Source organism: Anguilla rostrata, chromosome 19 (assembly GCF_018555375.3).
Source record: "Anguilla rostrata isolate EN2019 chromosome 19, ASM1855537v3, whole genome shotgun sequence".
NCBI lineage: Eukaryota > Metazoa > Chordata > Actinopteri > Anguilliformes > Anguillidae > Anguilla > Anguilla rostrata.
This window is the reverse complement of record NC_057951.1, coordinates 15360983-15381603: the sequence shown is the minus strand read 5'-3', so window position 1 is coordinate 15381603 and position 20621 is coordinate 15360983. Positions and strand designations below refer to the sequence as shown.

The 20621-nt window shown below is 54.3% G+C and overlaps 1 protein-coding gene across 1 annotated transcript; it reads right to left on the bottom strand.

The window, feature by feature from the left end:
* Positions 1–1753: 1753 nt before the first annotated feature.
* On the bottom strand, positions 1754–20130 carry slc15a5 (solute carrier family 15 member 5). The gene is made up of 9 exons (XM_064319277.1): positions 20062–20130; positions 9755–9977; positions 9176–9345; positions 7971–8191; positions 7508–7694; positions 5683–5871; positions 3973–4104; positions 2634–2748; positions 1754–2400 (listed from the first exon to the last, which is right to left on the bottom strand). The coding sequence occupies exons 2-9, from the start codon at positions 9967–9969 to the stop codon at positions 2259–2261; spliced, it is 1371 nt and encodes a 456-aa protein (XP_064175347.1). The 5' UTR covers positions 9970–9977; positions 20062–20130; the 3' UTR covers positions 1754–2258.
* Positions 20131–20621: the final 491 nt, after the last annotated feature.

Below are 20621 nucleotides of genomic sequence, written 5' to 3'. Positions count from 1 at the left end.
AGTGTGTGGGGCGGATGGTAGTGTGTGGGGCGGATGGTAGTGTGTGGGGCGGATGGTAGTGTGTGGGGCGGATGGCGCTGCCTGCTTTGCGCTCGGCTCAGTGATGCAGCTCTTCCTGCTGCTATTGATTTGATCCTCCTTATCAGCGCTGAACAGGTTGATTTGTCTTGCAGAGAAATGAGCGGAGAGGAGAGATCCTTCTGCGCGCCGGTGTGACAAAGCATGCTGGGTACTGCGCTCTGAAAGGACGGGAGCCGGCCCGGCCGCTCATTAGAAGATGGAGGCAGGTGCTGAGCATCGATTAGCTGCTGCTGTGCTGTGCTGTCTGAATGTCTGAACGCAGCTCGTTCTGCGCTGACAGGCTTCTCAGCAGCCAGCCCGCTCTGAGCCCCGCCTCCTGTAAAAACTGTGTGGGAATTTGGGATGGGGTGCATATGCAGGTGCAGCACAGGGTCCGGAGGGAGGGCTTCTGTGGAGGACGCAGAAGGGCCTGGACCCCTGAAAGCGAGCTCTGGGCCTGGACCCCTGAAAGCGAGCTCTGGGCCTGGACCCCTGAAAGCGAGCTCTGGGCCTGGACCCCTGAAAGTGAGCTCTGGGCCTGGACCCCTGAAAGTGAGCTCTGGACCTGGACCCCTGAAAGTGAGCTTTGGGCCTGGACCCCTGAAAGCGAGCTCTGGGCCTGGACCCCTGAAAGCGAGCTCTGGGCCTGGACCCCTGAAAGCGAGCTCTGGGCCTGGACCCCTGAAAGCGAGCTCTGGGCCTGGACCCCTGAAAGCGAGCTCTGGGCCTGGACCCCTGAAAGCGAGCTCTGGGCCTGGACCCCTGAAAGCGAGCTCTGGGCCTGGACCCCTGAAAGCGAGCTCTGGGCCTGGACCCCTGAAAGCGAGCTCTGGGCCTGGACCCCTGAATGCGAGCTCTGGGCCTGGACCCCTGAAAGCGAGCTCTGGGCCTGGACCCCTGAAAGCGAGCTCTGGACCTGGACCCCTGAAAGCGAGCTTTGGGCCTGGACCCCTGAAAGCGAGCTCTGGGCCTGGACCCCTGAAAGCGAGCTCTGGGCCTGGACCCCTGAAAACGAGCTCTGGGCCTGGACCCCTGAATGCGAGCTCTGGGCCTGGACCCCTGAAAGCGAGCGAGTGAGCCCTTCCTGAGTCCTGGCCGTCTTTGAGCTGGGCTCGCCTGGGCGTCCCGATCCCCTGCGCTGCAGAACAGATGGAATTCATGTTTGTGAAATCAAACCTGCGCCCTCACCTGCCTCTCCGCTCCTCTCCGCTCCTCTCCGCTCCTCTCCGCTCCTCTCCTCTCCTCTCCTCTCCGCTCCTCTCCTCTCCTCTCCTCTCCTCTCCTCTCCTCTCCTCTCCTCTCCTCTCCTCTCCTCTCCTCTCCTCTCCTCTCCTCTCCTCTCCTCTCCTCTCCTCTCCGCTCCGCTCCGCTCCGCTCCGCTCCGCTCCTGCGGGAAGAGCGCCCGCTCCCGCGAGTGATTAAACTACAAACACGGGCCTGCTCGCGCCTTTGAGTGTGTCCTTGGAGACAGAGCGTGTGATTCTCCCAAACCGCTCCCCCCCCGTGCATGTGTGGGCCGTGGTTATCTGCATGTTCTGCTGGGTCACTAGGTGGTGGCAGTTTATGTTGGTTAATATTGAGAATTGTTGCCATGGGGAGATTTTTTACACCGTGCAGTCTGAAATGTGTTTTATTGTCCGTCTTTGATCATTAAAAAAAAAAAAGAAGAAAAGTAGCCACTGGCTCATCAGGGTTGGCGATTTTTATCGATCCGTTTTATTACTGTATAACAATAATGTAAGAATGTGCAAAGGCTATATACAGACGTTGCAAAAAGGTTCACATTTAGCGTCATTCACAGCTTTAGCTGTACAGAATAAATACAAACAGACTGTAAGAATAGTACCAGGCTCACATGAACATGTCCGTCACTACTGTACGTAACGCCCGCGTTACAGCCCTCCTGTAGGGGGCGCAGTCACAGGACCGTCTCTATGGACACCAGGGTGTGGGTGGGATCACAGGACCGTCTCTATGGACACCAGGGTGTGGGCGGGGTCACAGGACCGTCTCTATGGACACCAGGGTGTGGGCGGGATCACAGGACCGTCTCTATGGACACCAGGGTGTGGGTGGGGTCACAGGATGGTCTCTATGGACACCAGGGTGTGGGTGGGGTCACAGGATGGTCTCTATGGAGGCCAGGGTGTCGGTGGGGTCACAGGATGGTCTCTATGGAGGCCAGGGTGTCGGTGGGGTCACAGGATGGTCTCTATGGAGGCCAGGGTGTAGGAGCGCTCCACGGTGTCGTAGAAACGCAGACACTTCTTGTGCTGGAGGAGCTTCTCAGCGAGGTGGCTCCGCCCCCCCTGCCCCAGCTCCACACTCAGATCACTGTATCTGCAGAGAATAACAGCACAACCCCATTACTGCACAGCCTGGTACAGCCCAGTGACGTACAGAGCAGTAGAGCACAGCTTAGTACAATAGTTTATTAGCACAGTCTGGTTCAGCTTATCAGATGGTTCATTCAAGCACATTCAGTGTAGCACAGTGCCAAGATAAAATCATACATCCTATAGCAGTTACATCAGCAGGGCTGAGTTAGGATGGACGCTGTCCTGCTCTCTTACCTGTACGATATTCTCCAGAACACCAGCGTGTTTATCGCCATTAATGCTGCTAGGAGGAAGAAGAACCGCTCCAAGTTTCCGTTTCCGTCGCTCAGACTGTCTGGGTAGAAGTTCCCTGCAGCCAGAAATCGCAGCACTGCAATTAATATTATTATAATAGTCATATTATTATGATAGTCATATTATTATAATAGTCATATTATTATAATAGTCATATTATTGATAGTCATATTATGATAGTCATATTATTATAATAGTCATATTATTTATGTCTATATAGTCTATTATTATAACTTATTATAATAGTCATATTATTATGATAGTCATATTATTATAATAGTCATATTATTATAATAGTCATATTATTATAATAGTCATATTATTATGATAGTCATATTATGATAGTCATATTATTATGATAGTCATATTATAATAGTCATATTATAATAGTCATTATTATGATAGTCATATTATTATGATAGTCATATTATTATAATAGTCATTATTTACTGGGGAGGGAGGGGGGAGCAGGCAGGGCTGCTGAAAGTCAGCATCAGCATTATCTTTGTGACTAGAGAAGGAAAATGGCTTCATTAAATGGAACCAATCTGTGTTGTTTTCACTCCACTGCTCCCGCTGTGTCAGAGAGAGCCTCACAGCATCAGGTGGGACAGCCGGGAGTGCAGGTCGTCCTGAGCAGGGTGTGGCTGCAGGTGTGACTTTCCCCTGAAGCAACTCTGCTTTCATAGAACACTCTCTCTCTCTCTCTCTCTCTGGCACATGTAAACTGGCTGTCTGAGAGACGCAAGCCATCCGGCATTCTAGAACTCGCCTAAGCCCCCCCCCCCCGCTCAGCTCCTGTTAAACTGACCCCACTGGCTGCTGTGTGTGTGTGTTGGTACTGGAGGTGGTGGTGGTATTGGGGGATGAGGGGGTGGTGGTGGTATTGGGGGATGAGGTGGTGGTGGTATTGGGGGATGAGGGGGTGGTGGTATTGGGGATGAGGGGGTGGTGGTGGTATTGAGGGATGAGGGGGTGGTGGTATTGGGGGGTGAGGGGGTGGGGGGGGGGGATGTTTTTGTTCTTTCCTGAGGTGGTCACCGCCAACAGTGCTCATTCATTTTAGATTATCCCCCCCCCACCCCCTCCGGTCCATGAGAAAGGGCCAACTTTGACTGGTCCACCAAGGCAGGGAGGGAGAGAGAGAGGAGGAGGGAGAGAGAGAGAGGACAGGCTTTGTAGCTGCTGTGGGTGTCCCACGGCAGCCTGTGGAGGAGAGAGAGAGTGGGAGATGGAGAGAAGAAGGGATGGAGGAGGGGTGAGTTCAAACCGTGCGTACCTCCGGAGAGCAGGTAGACCAGCTGGATAATGAGGGCCCCCAGGAAGCAGCCGCCCCCGTAGGAGAGGCTGAGCAGGTTGAGAGAGACCCCTCGCACGCTGCCTGGGGCCAAACGGAACGCGAGCAGGGAACCTGCCGGGGGGGTCGAGAGGGGGGGGTCAGCGCACGGTCTCCAGGGCAACAGGCCTCTGATTGGCCCAGCCGCACCCCCAGGCTACTGAGGAGATGAACTTGTCTGCTTCAGCAGCGTGCCTCTGCAGGCCAAAGGGCCTTTCGGTCTGTTTGACTAAGAGAGAGAGAGAGAGGCGCTCCGCTCCATGAGAATGAGACACGGGCTGGCTGGGCCTCTCGCTGTGTGGAAGAGTAACTCCCCTACATGGCACTCACACATTCTCCAATATGCAAGTGTAGCCTCTGTACTTAGTAATATGTTTGGAAAAACCAAAGGCTTGAAAGTTTGTTGGTTATAATTCAGAATTTAGTTTGCACAGCAGGTGCTTATGTGCAGGATAGCAAATATGTAATATATTTTGGCAAAGTTTTCGAGTTTGTGTTGTTGTAAGTTTAACTGTCTTAACCCTACAACAGCACAAATGTAATGGGATTTAAACCAATGACCATCTAGCAGCAAGACCACAGCAGCAACCCACAGGTTACAGATCAACTCTGTACTGAATATGTTTTGAATTGTGTGTGAACCCAAACAGACAAGTAACAAAATGGTTCTTCTTGTGCAACTTTGGTTTTGTGGCCTTTGCAGCACACACACACACACACGCATTTTGGACTTCACAAAGTCATTAGAAAAGTCCTGTATACCTGACAGGCCAATTATACACAGAATGATAATTACAGCCATTAATAAAACTCTCTGATCTAACGTATAAAAGATGGATAAGCGGAGGTGATAATTAACTGTAGAGTGCTGTGCTGCCGGCTTGTTTGGCTTTGAGAAGGCTCCGAGCGTATGCTTCATTTAAAATGCAGCGCGGGTATTTCTGAAAGGTACAAAAAAACTTTTTGGAAGGTCCGTATGTGAGTCCGTATGAGTCAAAAAAAGATACTGTTTTAGGCTGGGTGAAATATAACGTGCGTAAATGTAGATATACATCTGCAGGCACTATATGCACTGTATGTACTGTGTGTGCTATATCGTACTTGCATGAACGCCAACTTGGCATCAACATTGGGGGCCACAGAAATAGAAACAGTTGTTTTATCATATTTATGAATATGAATGAAGATGCAAATGTGCTGAATCGCTGTGCACTGGGGTAGTTAGCCTGATTAGCTCTGCGCACACAGGAGCTTCATGGTGCGCTCTCATGCTGAGTGTGTGATCGGTCTGTGTGGATTGGGTCTGGGTATGGGTGTCCTGTGTGTGGCGGGGTCTGGGGCTGTGGGTGTGGTGGGTTGGGGGTGTCGGGTGGCTGGGGTGCGTGGTGGGGTGTCGGGGTGCTGGTGGGGGGTGGGGGTGTGGGGTGCTGGGTGTGGGGTGTGGGTGCTGGGGTGCTGGGTATGGGGTGTCGGGGTGCTGGGTATGGGGGAGTGGGGGTGTCGGGGTGCTGGGTATGGGGTCGGGGGTGTGGGGTGCGGGTTGGGGTGTGGGGGCTGGGTGTGGGGGTGTCGGGGTGCTGGGTATGGGGGTGTCGGGGTGCTGGGTGTGGGGGTGTCGGGGTGCTGGGTATGGGGGTGTCGGGGTGCTCTTACAGGCGGGGGTCACCAGGGCCTCAGCCAGGCCCAGCAGGACGTACTGGGGCGTGAGCTGGAAGCAGCCCATGGAGGAGACGTGCAGCACCTTGCCGGAAAGGGACTGCTCCACCAGGGGGTACCCCTTCCTCTGGATCTCCGACACCCCCGCGGCCAGGACCGACAGGGCAGCACAGACGTGTCCCGCCACTGAGAGGGGCAACACAGGTATCACGGTCCCGTTAAAAATACCAACACACAAACACACAGATATCACGCTCCCGTTAAAATTACCAACACACAGGTATCACCCTCCTGCTTATAAAATTATTACTTCAATATTTTATGGATGCAAATGAAATGTTTGGAATATTTGAATTATTATGTGATATTTTGACTCATTTAGCCACACTTTTCAAAGGATTTATTGCCTCAGAACCACATGGCCATCAGTGCAGCCTCAGCTTTGGAGCGGCTTTTGGACACGCAGTTTGGAGAAATGGTGGAGGGAGGGGTTTGTGCACCCAGGTAGAGGTACAGGCGGGACTCTTTCTGTCAGTGGCAGCTCTCTGCAGTGCTCTTCTGCCCACGGGGAAGGCTCATCCATAACCAAGCATCGGAAAATATGATATATTCCAGTCCTACGTCAGGTCTTAAAATGTTCCTCTGGTTCCTTTTATAGCAGTGCAGTGCGTGGAATAGATTCGTTTCACTGAGAAAGACGCTGAAAGAGACAGAGAGGGCCTTGCTGGAGTCGCTGGAGTCGCCCACGAACACTTTAAAAATGAGCGAAAGGACAAATGGCCTGTATGTGAAACAGACAGAGGATCTGTGCGCTCCTCCTGCAGAATGAATGGCCTTCCTGATGAATCTGCTCCAGGAGCAGGGCCCGTTGCTTTAGGAGAGACACCAGGTCCAACGTGCGGAGCGGAGAAAACTAAAGACCACGTCCGACCGGCTTTGGCTGCTGCTCGCGTAAAGATGAGTAACGAGAGCAGATATATCTGAGGATAAAGGGCGAGAACCACATCCCATAATAGCAGCCTGTGTGGCTACAGTCATCAATATCACTGGCCCAGCATGTGGATAAGAGGGGGGTGGCCTGGGGGGACGGAGGAACAGCAGGGTGCTGTGCTTTTCTACAAAGGCCAAGTGCGTGTGTGCAGTCACACAAAGCAAGGTTGTTTGACCTGCATGGTGGCTTATCACAATACATGCCTGCTTCCTTTTGGATGACCCATTGGCCATCACACGCGGACCGTGGGAAAAGTACTGGGGTGGCTGCTTAACCCTGAGAAAAGGTGATAGCGGTGCTCAGGTGAGCAGTGCGCAGGTGATTCAGGTGCTCAGGTGAGCAGTGCGCAGGTGATAGCGGTGCTCAGGTGAGCAGTGCACAGGTGATAGAGGTGCTCAGGTGAGCAGTGTGCAGGTGATAGAGGTGCTCAGGTGGGGAGTGTGCAGGTGATTCAGGTGCTCAGGTGATAGGTGCTCAGGTGAGCAGTGTGCAGGTGATAGGTGCTCAGGTGAGCAGTGTGCAGGTGATAGAGGTGCTCAGGTGAGCAGTGCACAGGTGATTCAGGTGCTCAGGTGATAGAGGTGCTCAGGTGAGCAGTGCGCAGGTGGTTCAGGTGCTCAGGTGATAGGTGCTCAGGTGAGCAGTGTGCAGGTGATAGGTGCTCAGGTGAGCAGTGTGCAGGTGATAGGTGCTCAGGTGATAGAGGTGCTGAGGTGGGGAGTGTGCAGGTGATAGGTGCTCAGGTGAGCAGTGTGCAGGTGATAGGTGCTCAGGTGATCAGTGTGCAGGTGATACAGATGCTCAGGTGATAGGTGCTCAGGTGGGCCGTACCTATGAGCGTGTGGGGGGACAGTGGGGTCCTGTGCAGGGACAGAGCACTAGCAGTGCTGCACTGCAGCAGGGGGGACAGCACCAGCAGGGGTAGGATGCTGATCACGTTCATCACCCCGATGGGCAGCAGGAACCCGTTCAGCTTCAGGTTGGAGTGCATGGCCTGGAGGTAGTATCCAGATGGGATCTGTTCAAAAACAACCACATTTACTTTGTTTATTTCTGCCTGTTTTTGGGGGTGAAGATGGAGATGTGCAGTAGTTACTTACAGGACTTGTTAGCAGTTTTATTTTAAGTGATTGTGTGGGTCCCATGAGGGGATTGTTAGAGTGGAGCCCCTGTCTCTTTGAAAGAAAGAGTGTGGGCGGGGCTTAAGGGCTCATCTGGGCGACGCAGGTGCAGTACAGCAGCGTGCGCTCTAGGCTGTGTGGGCGGGGCGTGTGGGCGGGGCTTAAGGGCTCACCTGGGCCACACAGGTGCGGTACAGCAGCTGCAGGCCGTATAGAGGGAACAGGCGGGACATGATCTTGACGTTCTCCACGTGCGCCTCGCTGTAGCGCCCCCCGTTGTTCTCCTTGGCGCGGTCCAGCCAGCTGCCCACCTCCCCGCTCAGGTAGCCGTACCTGAGGCAGCTCATCTTCAGCGAGGACAGGAACACGCCCAGCGTGGTGATCAGCGACCCGCCTGCAGAGGAGCCCACTCAACGTCACTGTGTGTGTGTGTGTGTGAGTGTGAGTGTGAGTGTGTGTGTGTGTGTGAGTGTGTGTGTGTGTGTGTGTGTGTGTGTGTGTGTGAGAGTGTGTGTGTGTGTGGTGTGGTGTGAGGTGTGAGGTGAGTGTGAGTGTGGTGTGAGTGTGTGTGTGTGAGTGTGTGTGAGGTGTGTGGTGTGTGTGTGAGGGGTGTGTGAGTGTGTGTGTGTGTGTGTGAGTGTGGTGTGTGATGTGTGGTGGAGTTTGTGTGAGTGAGGTGAGGTGAGTGTGGGTGTGTGGTGTGGTGGTGTGTGTGTGTGTGTGTGGGTGTGTGGGTGGTAGTGTGTGTGTGTGTGTGTGTGTGTGTGTGTGAGGAGTGTGAGTGTGAGTGTGTGTGTGTGTGGTGTGTGAGTGAGTGTGGAGTGTGTGTGTGATGGGTGTGTGTGTGTGTGTGGTGTGAGTGGAGTGGATGTAGTGTGTGTGTGTGTGTGTGTGTGAGTGTGTGTGAGTGTGTGTGTGTGTGAGTGGTGTGTGTGTGTGGAGTGTGAGTGCAGTGTGTGTGTGTGTGAGTGTGTGTGTGTGTGAGTTGTGTGTGAGTGGTGTGTGGTGTGTGGTGTGTGTGATGTGTGTGTGTGTGGTGTGTGTGTGTGAGTGAGTGTGGAGTGTGAGTGTGGAGTGGTGTGGTGTGTGTGTGTGTGTGTGTGTGTGAGGTGTGTGTGTGTGAGTGTGTGTGAGTGAGTGTGTGTGTGTGTGGAGTGTGTGTGTGTGAGTGTTGGGTGTGATGTGTGTGTGAGTTGTGAGGGTGTGAGTGGTGTGAGTAGGAGTGTGATGTGTGGTGTGGGAGGTGTGTGTGTGTGTGTGTGTGAGTGAGTGTGTGTGAGTGTGAGTGTGTGTGTGAGTGTACCTCAGGAGCCCCTACCTGTACATTTAATGCGCAGCTTCTCAGGTGCAAGGTTAAAGGTTAAAGGTGAAAGGTTACCTTTCTTGGGGCGAAAGGTGAGGTTCTGGCGCACCATGTGGATGGCGAGCATGCCGAGCACAGCCGAGGTGAAGGGGATGAGGAACCCCAGGTTTTTGGCCACAGACTGCTGGATGTAGGCGATCCCCAAAAACACCACCGTCGAGTTCAGGTTCACTAGCCAGTAGAACCTTTCAAATCCAAGAGATAACCCAAAAAAAAGATCTTAAACTTAAAGTCAGGTGATTAACAGATGTACAGTCTACAGACAGAGCAAAGGCAGTCAGGCTGTGTCCTGTTTATAAACCCTCTCTCACCAGACGGGCTCACTCTCTAAACACTGTACAGCTGGGGTCTTGAGGCCCAGTCCTGTAGGTCATCCTTAAAATGCTGAATATGACGTCAGGCTCAAATATGGAATTTAAAGGCTTTTAAATCGTATTCAAGCAGCTGAATGCACCCTGTCTGCCTGTGTTAGTACTGACTGTGTTGCTCACCAGTTAAAGAAGGAGAAGAGCCTGTGTTATTATTGACTGGACTGTGCTGCTCACCAGTTAAAGAAGGAGAAGAGCCTGTGTTAGTACTGACTGTGTTGCTCACCAGTTGAAGAAGGAGAAGAGCCTGTGGTGGTCGTAGCCCTGCACGCTGTAGGCTCCCAGGGGGCACAGGATGGCGCGGATGCCCCCGATGCCCAGTGCAGCCGCCAGCAGCCCCGTGTAGAAGAGCGCCTGCTGCTCGCTGCGCTCCAGCGTGTGCGTGGCGTGGTGCGTGTCCGTGTAGAAGTCCTCGAACGGAAAGGCCACCACGGGGAGCATGGCGGTGCCTGGCGGGAATGCCATAAAATGGCGGATGAAAGACAATCCAACTGAACAGTGTGCAGGTTTCAGGAAGTTCAGATTTACACCCGAGAGACCACAGACAAAATGAAGCATTTGCAAAATATAGTTAAAATTTTTTTAAATTTTAAATCATCTGGCAAAGGTACCGGATATTTTAATTCCCTTCCCGCCCATTCTGACAGCCTCCAGTCTCAGAATCTCATTAAACCCTTTCTGTTCCAGGCTTAGTACTCTGAAAGCAATTAAGGTTAATTGTAAGTGAATATAATTTATTTTTGATTTTAAGCTGGAAAGATTTGGGAGTGTTATAAACAAGCCGTGTGTTTCCAGAGCTGAAATAATGGCAAGCGCTGAAAAGGCAGCGTAAAGTTCCGTTAGATGCATTATTTACACCCGGTGGAGAGCGTGAGCTCGCCTGGAAACGAGGACAGACCACAAGACGCGGAAACAGACGAGAGAGAGAGCCATGAAGAAAACATGAAACCCCCGGTGAAGAAAGAGAAACTGGAAACGATTAAACAAATTCCAGCCTGTGCGTGGGGGAGCGGGGGGGGTCCGGGGGGGTCCGGGGGGGTCCGGGGGGGTCCGGGGGGGCCTTCGGGGTCTTTTATCAATCAGGGATGTGACAGATTGCGACGGGCCCTTTTGAAGCAGCGCCGCCGCGGCCCCAGCGCAGGCCCCAGCGCGGGTAAATAAAACATCAGCCTTTACGTGCGCTTCTCTGCTTAACAGCACCGCCCCGCTGATCAGAAGCGCGCTGGCTTTGATTAATCGATCAGTGCGCTGGCGGCCAAATCCTGTCCATTGATCTGGCGGGCGGTGGGATAGCGGAATGGAGGTCAGCGCTCGAGCGAGTCTCTCAGCATGTGAAACGCACGTCCGCACGTTCACACCCCAGCGCTCTGAGAATCGAGCTTCCTCCCGCGTCTTCCCCACTCTGACTGAGCATCGAGCTTCCTCCCGCGTCTTCCCCACTCTGACTGAGCATCGAGCTTCCTCCCGCGTCTTCCCCACTCTGAGCATCGAGCTTCCTCCCGCGTCCTCCCCACTCTGAGCATCGAGCTTCCTCCCGCGTCTTCCCCACTCTGAGCATCGAGCTTCCTCCCGCGTCCTCCCCACTCTGAGCATCGAGCTTCCTCCCGCGTCTTCCCCACTCTGACTGAGCATCGAGCTTCCTCCCGCGTCTTCCCCACTCTGACTGAGCATCGAGCTTCCTCCCGCGTCTTCCCCACTCTGACTGAGCATCGAGCTTCCTCCCGCGTCTTCCCCACTCTGACTGAGCATCGAGCTTCCTCCCGCGTCTTCCCCACTCTGACTGAGCATCGAGCTTCCTCCCGCGTCTTCCCCACTCTGAGCATCGAGCTTCCTCCCGCGTCCTCCCCACTCTGACTGAGCATCGAGCTTCCTCCCGCGTCTTCCCCACTCTGAGCATCGAGCTTCCTCCCGCGTCTTCCCCACTCTGACTGAGCATCGAGCTCCTCCCGCGTCCTCCCCACTCTGACTGAGCATCGAGCTTCCTCCCGCGTCTTCCCCACTCTGACTGAGCATCGAGCTTCCTCCTGCGTCTTCCCCACTCTGACTGAGCATCGAGCTTCCTCCTGCGTCTTCCCCACTCTGAGCATCGAGCTTCCTCCCGCATCCTCCCCACTCTGAGCATCGAGCTTCCTCCTGCGTCTTCCCCACTCTGAGCATCGAGCTTCCTCCCGCTCTTCCCCACTCTGATGAGCATCGAGCTTCCTCCGCGTCTCCCCACTCTGACTGAGCATCGAGCTTCCTCCCGCGTCTTCCCCACTCTGACTGAGCATCGAGCTTCCTCCCGCGTCTTCCCCACTCTGACTGAGCATCGAGCTTCCTCCCGCTCCTCCCCACCTGACTGACATCGGCTTCCCCCGTCTCCCCACTCTGAGCATCGAGCTTCCTCCCGCGCTTCCCCACTCTGACGCATCGAGCTTCCTCCGCTCTTCCCCACTCTGACTGAGCATCGAGCTTCCTCCCGTCTCCCACTCTGACTGAGCATCGAGCTTCCTCCCGCTCTTCCCCATCTGACTGAGCATCGAGCTTCCTCCGCGTCCTCCCACTCTGAGCATCGAGCTTCCTCCCCGTCCTTCCCCACTCTGCATCGAGCTTCCTCCCGCGTCTTCCCCACTCTGAGCATCGAGCTTCCTCCCGCGTCCTTCCCACCTCTGAGCATCGAGCTTCCTCCCGCGTCTTCCCCACTGCTGAGCATCGAGCTTCCTCCCGCGTCTTCCCCACTCTGACTGAGCATCGAGCTTCCTCCGCGTCTCCCCACTCTGAGCATCGAGCTTCCTCCCGCGTCTTCCACTCTGAGCATCGAGCTCTCCCGCCTTCCCCACTCACGGACAGCTCCGCTCCCCTCTTGAGCTGAGCTTCCTCCCGCTTCCCCTTCTGAGCATCGAGCTTCCTCCGCTCTCCCCACTCTGACATCGGCTTCCTCCCGCTCCACTCTGAGCACGGTCTCGTTCCCACTGCGGCATCGGCTTCCTCCGCCTCCCACTCTGAGCATCGGCTTCTCCGCTTCCCCTCTGACTGAGCATCGGCTTCCCCCGCGTCTTCCCCACTGAGCATCGGCTTCTCCCGCGTCTTCCCCACTCTGAGCATCGAGCTTCCTCCCGCCTTCCCCACTCTGGAGCATCGAGCTTCCTCCCGCGTCTCCCCACTCTGACTGAGCATCGAGCTTCCTCCCGCGTTCCCCACTCCTGAGCATCGAGCTTCCTCCCGCGTCTCCCCACTCTGAGCATCGAGCTTCCTCCGCGCTTCCCCACTCTGATGCATCGAGCTTCCTCCCGCGTCTTCCCCACTCTCTGAGCATCGAGCTTCCTCCCGCGTCTTCCCCACCTCTGAGCATCGAGCTTCCTCCGCGTCTTCCCCACTCTGAGCATCGAGCTTCCTCCCGCTCTTCCCCACCTGATGACATCGAGCTTCCTCCGCGCTTCCCACTTGACTGAGCATCGAGCTTCCTCCCGCGTTCCTCCCACTCTGACCTCGAGTTGCGCTCCCACTGAGCATCGAGCTTCCTCCGCGCTTCCCACTCTGAGCATCGAGCTCCTCCCGTCTTCCCCACTCTGAGCATCAGCTTCTCCCGCGTCTCCCCACTCTGAGCATCGAGCTTCCTCCCGCTCTCCCCACTCTGACTGAGCATCGAGCTTCCTCCCGCTCTCCCCACTCTGAGCATCGAGCTTCTCCCGCGTCTTCCCCACTCGATGAGCATCGAGCTCCTCCCCGTCTCCCCACTCTGACTGATTCGGCTCCTCCTCCCGCGTCTCCCCACTCTGAGCATCGAGCTCTCGCCTCCACTCGAGCACGCTCTCCGTTCCCCACTCTGCATCGAGTTCTGTCTCCCCACTCTGACATCGACTCCTCCCTCCCCACTCTGAGCATCGAGCTTCTCCCGCGTCTCCCCACTCTGAGCTCGAGCTTCCTCCCGCTCTCCCCACTCTGAGCATCGAGCTCCTCCGCCTTCCCCACTCTGAGCATCGAGCTTCCTCCCGCTCCTCCCACTCTGACATCGAGCTTCCTCCCGCGGCTTCCACTCTGACTGAGCATCGAGCTTCCTCGCTCTCCCCTCTGAGACATCCTTCTCGCTTTCCAGATGGCGATCTGGTCCCATTGATGAGCTCGCTTCCTCCCCGTCAACTCTGGCATCGGTTCCTCCCGGTTCCCATCAACACGAGCTTCCTCCCCGCTTCCCACTCTGGCATCGAGTTCCTCCCCCTCTTCCCACTACGAGCATCGAGCTTCCTCCCGCGTCTTCCCCACTGCTGAGCATCGAGCTCCTCCCGCGTCTCCCCACTCGACGAGATCGAGCTTCCTCCCGCGTCTTCCCACACTCTGAGCATCGAGCTTCCTCCCGCGTCTTCCCCACTACTGAGCATCGAGCTTCCTCCCGCGCTTCTCCCCACCTGACTGAGCATCGAGCTTCCTCCCGCGTCTCCCACTCTGATGCATCGAGCTTCTCCCGCGTCTTCCCCATCTGACTGAGCATCGAGCTTCCTCCCGCGTCTTCCCCACTCTGAGCATCGAGCTTCCTCCCGCGTCCTTCCCACTCTACTGAGCATCGAGCTTCCTCCCGCGTCTTCCCCACTCTGCTGAGCATCGAGCTTCCTCCCGCGTCTTCCCCACTCTGACTGAGCATCGAGCTTCCTCCCGCGTCCTCCCCACTCTGAGCATCGAGCTTCCTCCCGCGTCTTCCCCACTCTGACTGAGCATCGAGCTTCCTCCCGCGTCTTCCCCACTCTGAGCATCGAGCTTCCTCCCGCGTCTTCCCCACTCTGAGCATCGAGCTTCCTCCCGCGTCTCCCCACTGACTGAGCATCGAGCTTCCTCCCGCGTCTTCCCCACTTGACTGAGCATCGAGCTTCCTCCGCGTCTCCCACTCTGAGCATCGAGCTTCCTCCCGGTCTCCCACTGACTGAGCATCGAGCTTCCTCCCGCTCTCCCCATCTACTGAGCATCGAGCTTCCTCCGCGTCTCCCCACTCTGAGCATCGAGCTTCCTCCCGCGTCTCCCCACTCTGAGCATCGAGCTTCCTCCCGCGCCTTCCCCACCTCTGAGCATCGAGCTTCCTCCCGCGTCTTCCCCACTCTGGAGCATCGGCTTCCTCCCGCGTCTTCCCACTCTGACTGAGCATCGAGCTTCCTCCCGCGTCTTCCCCACTCTGAGCATCGAGCTTCCTCCCGCGTCTCCCACTCTGACAGCATCGGCTTCTCCCGCGTCTTCCCCACTCTGAGCATCGAGCTTCCTCCCGCGTCTTCCCCACTCTGAGACGAGCTTCCTCTCCGCGTCCTTCCCCAACTCTGACTGAGCATCGAGTTCCTCCCGCGTCCTTCACCCACTCTGAGCACGAGCTTCCTCCCCGTCTCTCCCCATCTGAGCATCGAGCTCCCCCGCTTCCCCACTCTGAGCATCGAGCTTCCTCCGCGTCCTTCCCCCATCTGACGAGCATCGACTTCCTCCCGCGTCTCCCTCCTCGACAACGAGCTCTCCGCGTCCTCCCCACTCATGGGGCATCGAGCTCCTCCGCGTTTCGCCCACTCTGCGAGCATCGAGCTTCCTCCGCGTGCTCCCACTCTGATGAGATCGAGCTTCTCCCTGCGCTTCCCCACTCTGACGAGCATCGAGCTTCCTTCCCGCTCTTCCCCTTCTGATGACGGATCGAGCTTTTCCTTTCCCGCTCCTTCCCCACCTGAGCATCGAGCTTCCTCCCGCGTCTTCCCCACTCTGACTGAGCATCGAGCTTCCTCCCGCGTCTTCACCTCCATGAGAACATCTCAAATTCATTATTTTTTTCTCTAGCTGGTTGGTACAGTATGTCGTATCCTGATGAACCAATTGGTGGAGAAAGTCGGTGTGCTTGTTTGCGTGTCTCAGTTTGCGATGTGAAAACTTGCGCATCGGTGCCAGCCCGAGGTCCCTGGATGGTCAAAACACAGAGCTGACCTCCGACCTCCGACCTTTCTTCGAAACCCAGGTGTCAGAATGACAAGTTCCTTCAAATCACCCATTCAGTTTACAAGATCAAAAACAAACAAGGAAACTCCCCCCCCTGCAGACTTATGCTCAGTATTATGCAGAGCTGCGTCCTCCCCCAGGAAAGATCTCCCCCGCCCTCTGCCCTCTCACAGCACACCTAGCTGGCTCTGCCTGGCCATGTTCTCCCAGTCGATGGGGATGAGCGCGATTCGAGTGGCGGAGGAAAGTAAACTTAGCGAGCGGTGAGCGGTGAGCGGTGAGCGGTGGGCTCCCAGCTGAGTGAGAGGCGCTTGCTCTAATTCTGTCGCTGCCTCACGCTGAGATCTCAGAGTTTGACTTCAGCAGCTCTTCAGTCGTCTTTGTTGAATGACGTTTGGGAGAACGGCTTCTCACTGTTCCTTCCTGTTCCATTTTTTTTTTACAGAATAAAAAAACAAATCCAAGACGTGTACTCCTTACAGGAAGCTTTGGTGCTGCTCACGCTCGGCTCAGTAACGTCTCCTCCCTGAGTACTGTCTCCTCCCTGAGTACTGTCTCCTCCCTGAGTACTGTCTCCTCCCTGATTACTGTCTCCTCCCTGAGTACTGTCTCCTCCCTGAGTACTGTCTCCTCATGTACGCTCAGTAACGTCTCCTCCCTGAGTACTGTCTCCTCCCTGAGTACTGTCTCCTCATGTACACACAGTAACGTCTCCTCCCTGAGTACTGTCTCCTCATGTACGCACAGTAACGTCTCCTCCCTGAGTACTGTCTCCTCCCTGAGTACTGTCTCCTCCCTGAGTACTGTCTCCTCATGTACGCACAGTAACGTCTCCTCCCTGAGTACTGTCTCCTCCCTGAGTACTGTCTCCTCATGTACGCACAGTAACGTCTCCTCCCTGAGTACTGTCTCCTCCCTGAGTACTGTCTCCTCCCTGAGTACTGTCTCCTCATGTACGCACAGTAACGTCTCCTCCCTGAGTACTGTCTCCTCCCTGAGTACTGTCTCCTCCCTGAGTACTGTCTCCTCCCTGAGTACTGTCTCCTCCCTGAGTACTGTCTCCTCCCTGATTACTGTCTCCTCCCTGATTACTGTCTCCTCCCTGAGTACTGTCTCCTCCCTGAGTACTGTCTCCTCCCTGAGTACTGTCTCCTCATTTACTTTCATTTCTCCTGATCCGCAGGAGGGCTTTACCTTTGGCATTCTGTGAAGTAACGGCAAATCTAAAATGATTTAAACTCCCGTTTACAGAAAAACAAAGACATGCCACGCGCCTCCGTGGTTTGGCTGATGAAAAAAGAGTAGCCTTCCCCCCCCCCGGGACCTGCTCCCCTCTTCCTGTCTGTGCTGCTCCACATTCTCATCCACTCCAGTGCTTCCTGTCGCCTCGGCAGTGTCAGTGAACGCAGCCCAAGCTTCGCCTCCATAATTACTGCATTAATTAGTCCTGTTCTGCGCTGCTCCTCTTGCCTGTAAACAGTCGGTGCCATTTTAAGGTCTGCTGGGTAATTAGCTGATTTTAATTATAGTAAAAGTGAATTATTTCTGAAGAAAGACGCAGGTACCGAAGGTTCTTTTCTGTTGATTTTTAACTGTGACTTCCATTTTCACAGGAAGGGTGTGAATAAGGATGACCTCACACCCATCAGGCCTCACAGGAGGAAAGTTCCAGTTGCGTTTTCCTGCCTGTTTTCCCTCAGTTTGAAACTCACTCAGAAGTTCATAATGACATCAGCTCTCCTGACTGACAGGCCCCATTATGGTGGAAATGATCTGGGTAATTATCTCCCTGAAAGGACATTTATATTCCTGCATCTGCGAGCCTGCGCATGCTATTCAGCGGCGTGGAAGCTCTTCGTTAAGACGGGGCTCTAACGAGGCGGACGGCTCGCCCCTGTTTGGAGAGACCCCCCCCAGAGCGGGGCCCGAGGAGATGGGCCCCTCGGTCCTGCGCTCAGCGAATCGACCGGTGAACACCCCCCAACCGTGTGACCACGCTCGCCAGCCACCTCCCAACCGTGTGACCACGCTCTCCAGCCACCTCCATCTGTACTGTGAGTCCGCCATGGCGATACCTTCTCATAAAGATACGCAGGACCGCCAACCCTTACGCTATTTACATTATATAACCACTGTTATTATTTAATATTATTTTAGACGGACATATTTCAAATATTTTTGCAGGGAATGCCTTGATATTAAACGGATGCACATTATATGAATCCTTGTGTGAGCAGTGTTCAGTTCCTTTCATTTCAGTGTTCGCTGTGATACGCAGAAGCTCGTTAGTAAACTCGTTTTGCGCTGATAAGCACGTTAGTAAACTCGTTTTGCGCTGATAAGCACGTTAGTAAACTCGTTTTGCGCTGATGAGCACGTTAGTAAACTCGTTTTGCGCTGATGAGCACGTTAGTAAACTCGTTTTGCGCTGATGAGCATGTTAGTAAACTCGTTTTGCGCTGATGAGCACGTTAGTAAACTCGTTTTGCGCTGATGAGCATGTTAGTAAACTCGTTTTGCGCTGATAAGCACGTTAGTAAACTCGTTTTGCGCTGATAAGCACGTTAGTAAACTCGTTTTGCGCTGATGAGCACGTTAGTAAACTCGTTTTGCGCTGATAAGCACGTTAGTAAACTCGTTTTGCGCTGATGAGCACGTTAGTAAACTCGTTTTGCGCTGATAAGCACGTTAGTAAACTCGTTTTGCGCTGATGAGCACGTTAGTAAACTCGTTTTGCGCTGATAAGCACGTTAGTAAACTCGTTTTGCGCTGATGAGCACGTTAGTAAACTCGTTTTGCGCTGATGAGCACGTTAGTAAACTCGTTTTGCGCTGATAAGCACGTTAGTAAACTCGTTTTGCGCTGATGAGCAGGTTAGTAAACTCGTTTTGCGCTGATGAGCACGTTAATAACTCGTTTTGCGCTGATGAGCACGTTAGTAAACTCGTTTTGCGCTGATGAGCACGTTAGTAAACTCGTTTTGCGCTGATGAGCACGTTAGTAAACTCGTTTTGCGCTGATGAGCACGTTAGTAAACTCGTTTTGCGCTGATAAGCACGTTAGTCAACTCGTTTTGCGCTGATAAGCTCGTTAGTAAACTCGTTTTGCGCTGATAAGCTCGTTAGTAAACTCGTTTTGCGCTGATAAGCACGTTAGTAAACTCGTTTTGCGCTGATAAGCACGTTAGTAAACTCGTTTTGCGCTGATGAGCACGTTAGTAAACTCGTTTTGCGCTGATAAGCACGTTAGTAAACTCGTTTTGCGCTGATAAGCACGTTAGTAAACTCGTTTTGCGCTGATAAGCTCGTTAGTAAACTCGTTTTGCGCTGATAAGCACGTTAGTAAACTCGTTTTGCGCTGATGAGCACGTTAGTAAACTCGTTTTGCGCTGATGAGCACGTTAGTAAACTCGTTTTGCGCTGATAAGCTCGTTAGTAAACTCGTTTTGTGCTGATAAGCACGTTAGTAAACTCGTTTTGCGCTGATGAGCAGGTTAGTAAACTCGTTTTGCGCTGATGAGCACGTTAATAACTCGTTTTGCGCTGATGAGCAGGTTAGTAAACTCGTTTTGCGCTGATGAGCACGTTAGTAAACTCGTTTTGCGCTGATAAGCATGTTAGTAAACTCGTTTTGCGCTGATGAGCACGTTGTTCAGGCTGAGCCCGTGGCCAGGCCTTTCTGCGACGGGTCATGGTCAGAGTGACGGTCCCTGCAGCTCGCTCAGTGCGTCTGAGCACCGGGGTCTGGCCTGATATACCCAGCACAGACCCGACACAGACAGACTAATGACCCTGACACCGCACCGTTTCAGGCCCTGGAAGCACACTGTAACCCTTCACACGGCCGACTCCGGAGAGGGAGGCGGCTCGCTGTTATCTACTCATGCTCCTTTTCCACCAGCCTTTCAGTCGTGCTCATCACATTAAACCATACAGGGGTGTCACAAAGCAGCCCGAAACGCTTCAGAGCAATCATTTCAGCCGCTACATCGTACTCAGTTATAATATTTTACCGTGAAGAGTATACTCTTTCTCCAGTGCCATTTCTCTGACCTTTTGGTATTGGAGGCTTCTGTGAGAGATGATATTGTTTTGAGAAGGTAGAAAAGGCTCTTAAATGGCCCTGAATGTTTTGGCAAACCGCAGCACAACCACAGCTCAGCGTGTTTTTAAAAGCATTTTAAAGAGCTCTATCCACCGCTAGCCATCCGTGGGCCTGCCTGCTGTACGTGTGACAGGCGTTCAGAGTTTAACAGCCACAGCTTTACAAAAACAGAAGCAGGATTAATGCCAGCGGCCTCCTCTGGAATATTTGTGCTCTTAGATAATAAATATGTACGTAGAGACGTGTAATTGGTCAGATGAATGTTCATTCTGTTTGATAATAAGCATGTATACATAGAGACGTGTGATTGGTCAGATACATGTTAATTCTGTTAGATAATACTCAGGTATACATAGAGACGTGTAATTGGTCAGATACATGTTAATTCTGTTAGATAATACTCAGGTATACATAGAGACGTGTGATTGGACAGATAATAATAATTCTGTTCTGGTGCAGTGTGCGGTGATGCCCTGGAGGAGGCGCTGTACGTACCGAAGAAGTGGAGCAGGGTGCAGAGGAACAGGACCTTGGTCCTCCCCAGGCAGGTCTCGGCGAACCAGCCCACCAGCACGGGGGTGAGGGTGCACACCCCCACGAAGGCCAGGTTGGCGGTGGCGGCCTGGCGGTTGTCGTAGCCGAGCTTGACGGTGCAGAAGAGGATCATGTTGCAGACGATGCCGAAGAAGGTGAACCTCTCGCAGAGCTCCACCAGCAGGATGCACACCATCACCTGCAGCTTCTTCCTGCGGGAGGGCGGGGGCTGGTCCGGGGGCCGCCTGGAGGCCCGACCGGGGGCCCGCGCTCGGCCCTCCCACCGCCCCCCCGCCGGCAGGCTGTGGCGCCGCCGCTGGTGCTCCTGGATCTGGATCCCTCGCGGGTCGATGACCGCCATCCCGTGTGTGAGAGCGCGGTGCTGTCCCGCGGCCTGGCCAGAGTGAGACTGGAGCCCTCAGCCGCGAAACGCACTTCCCCAGAGCCGCGCGGGCGGGCGGGAGGGGGCGGGGGGAGCGGGGCGTGGGGCGCGGGCGGAATTCCGCACCCTACCGTGAGCA

Coding starts and splice junctions, on each gene's coding strand:
- slc15a5 (XM_064319277.1), bottom strand. CDS start 9,969: ATGCTCCCCGTGGTGGCCTTTCCGTTCGAGGACTTCTACACGGACACG. Junction 8,192..9,175: donor CACCTTTCGCCCCAAGAAAG/GTAACCTTTCAC, acceptor GCTCCTCTGCAG/GCGGGTCGCTGATCACCACG. Junction 7,695..7,970: donor ACCGCACCTGTGTGGCCCAG/GTGAGCCCTTAA, acceptor GTTTTTGAACAG/ATCCCATCTGGATACTACCT.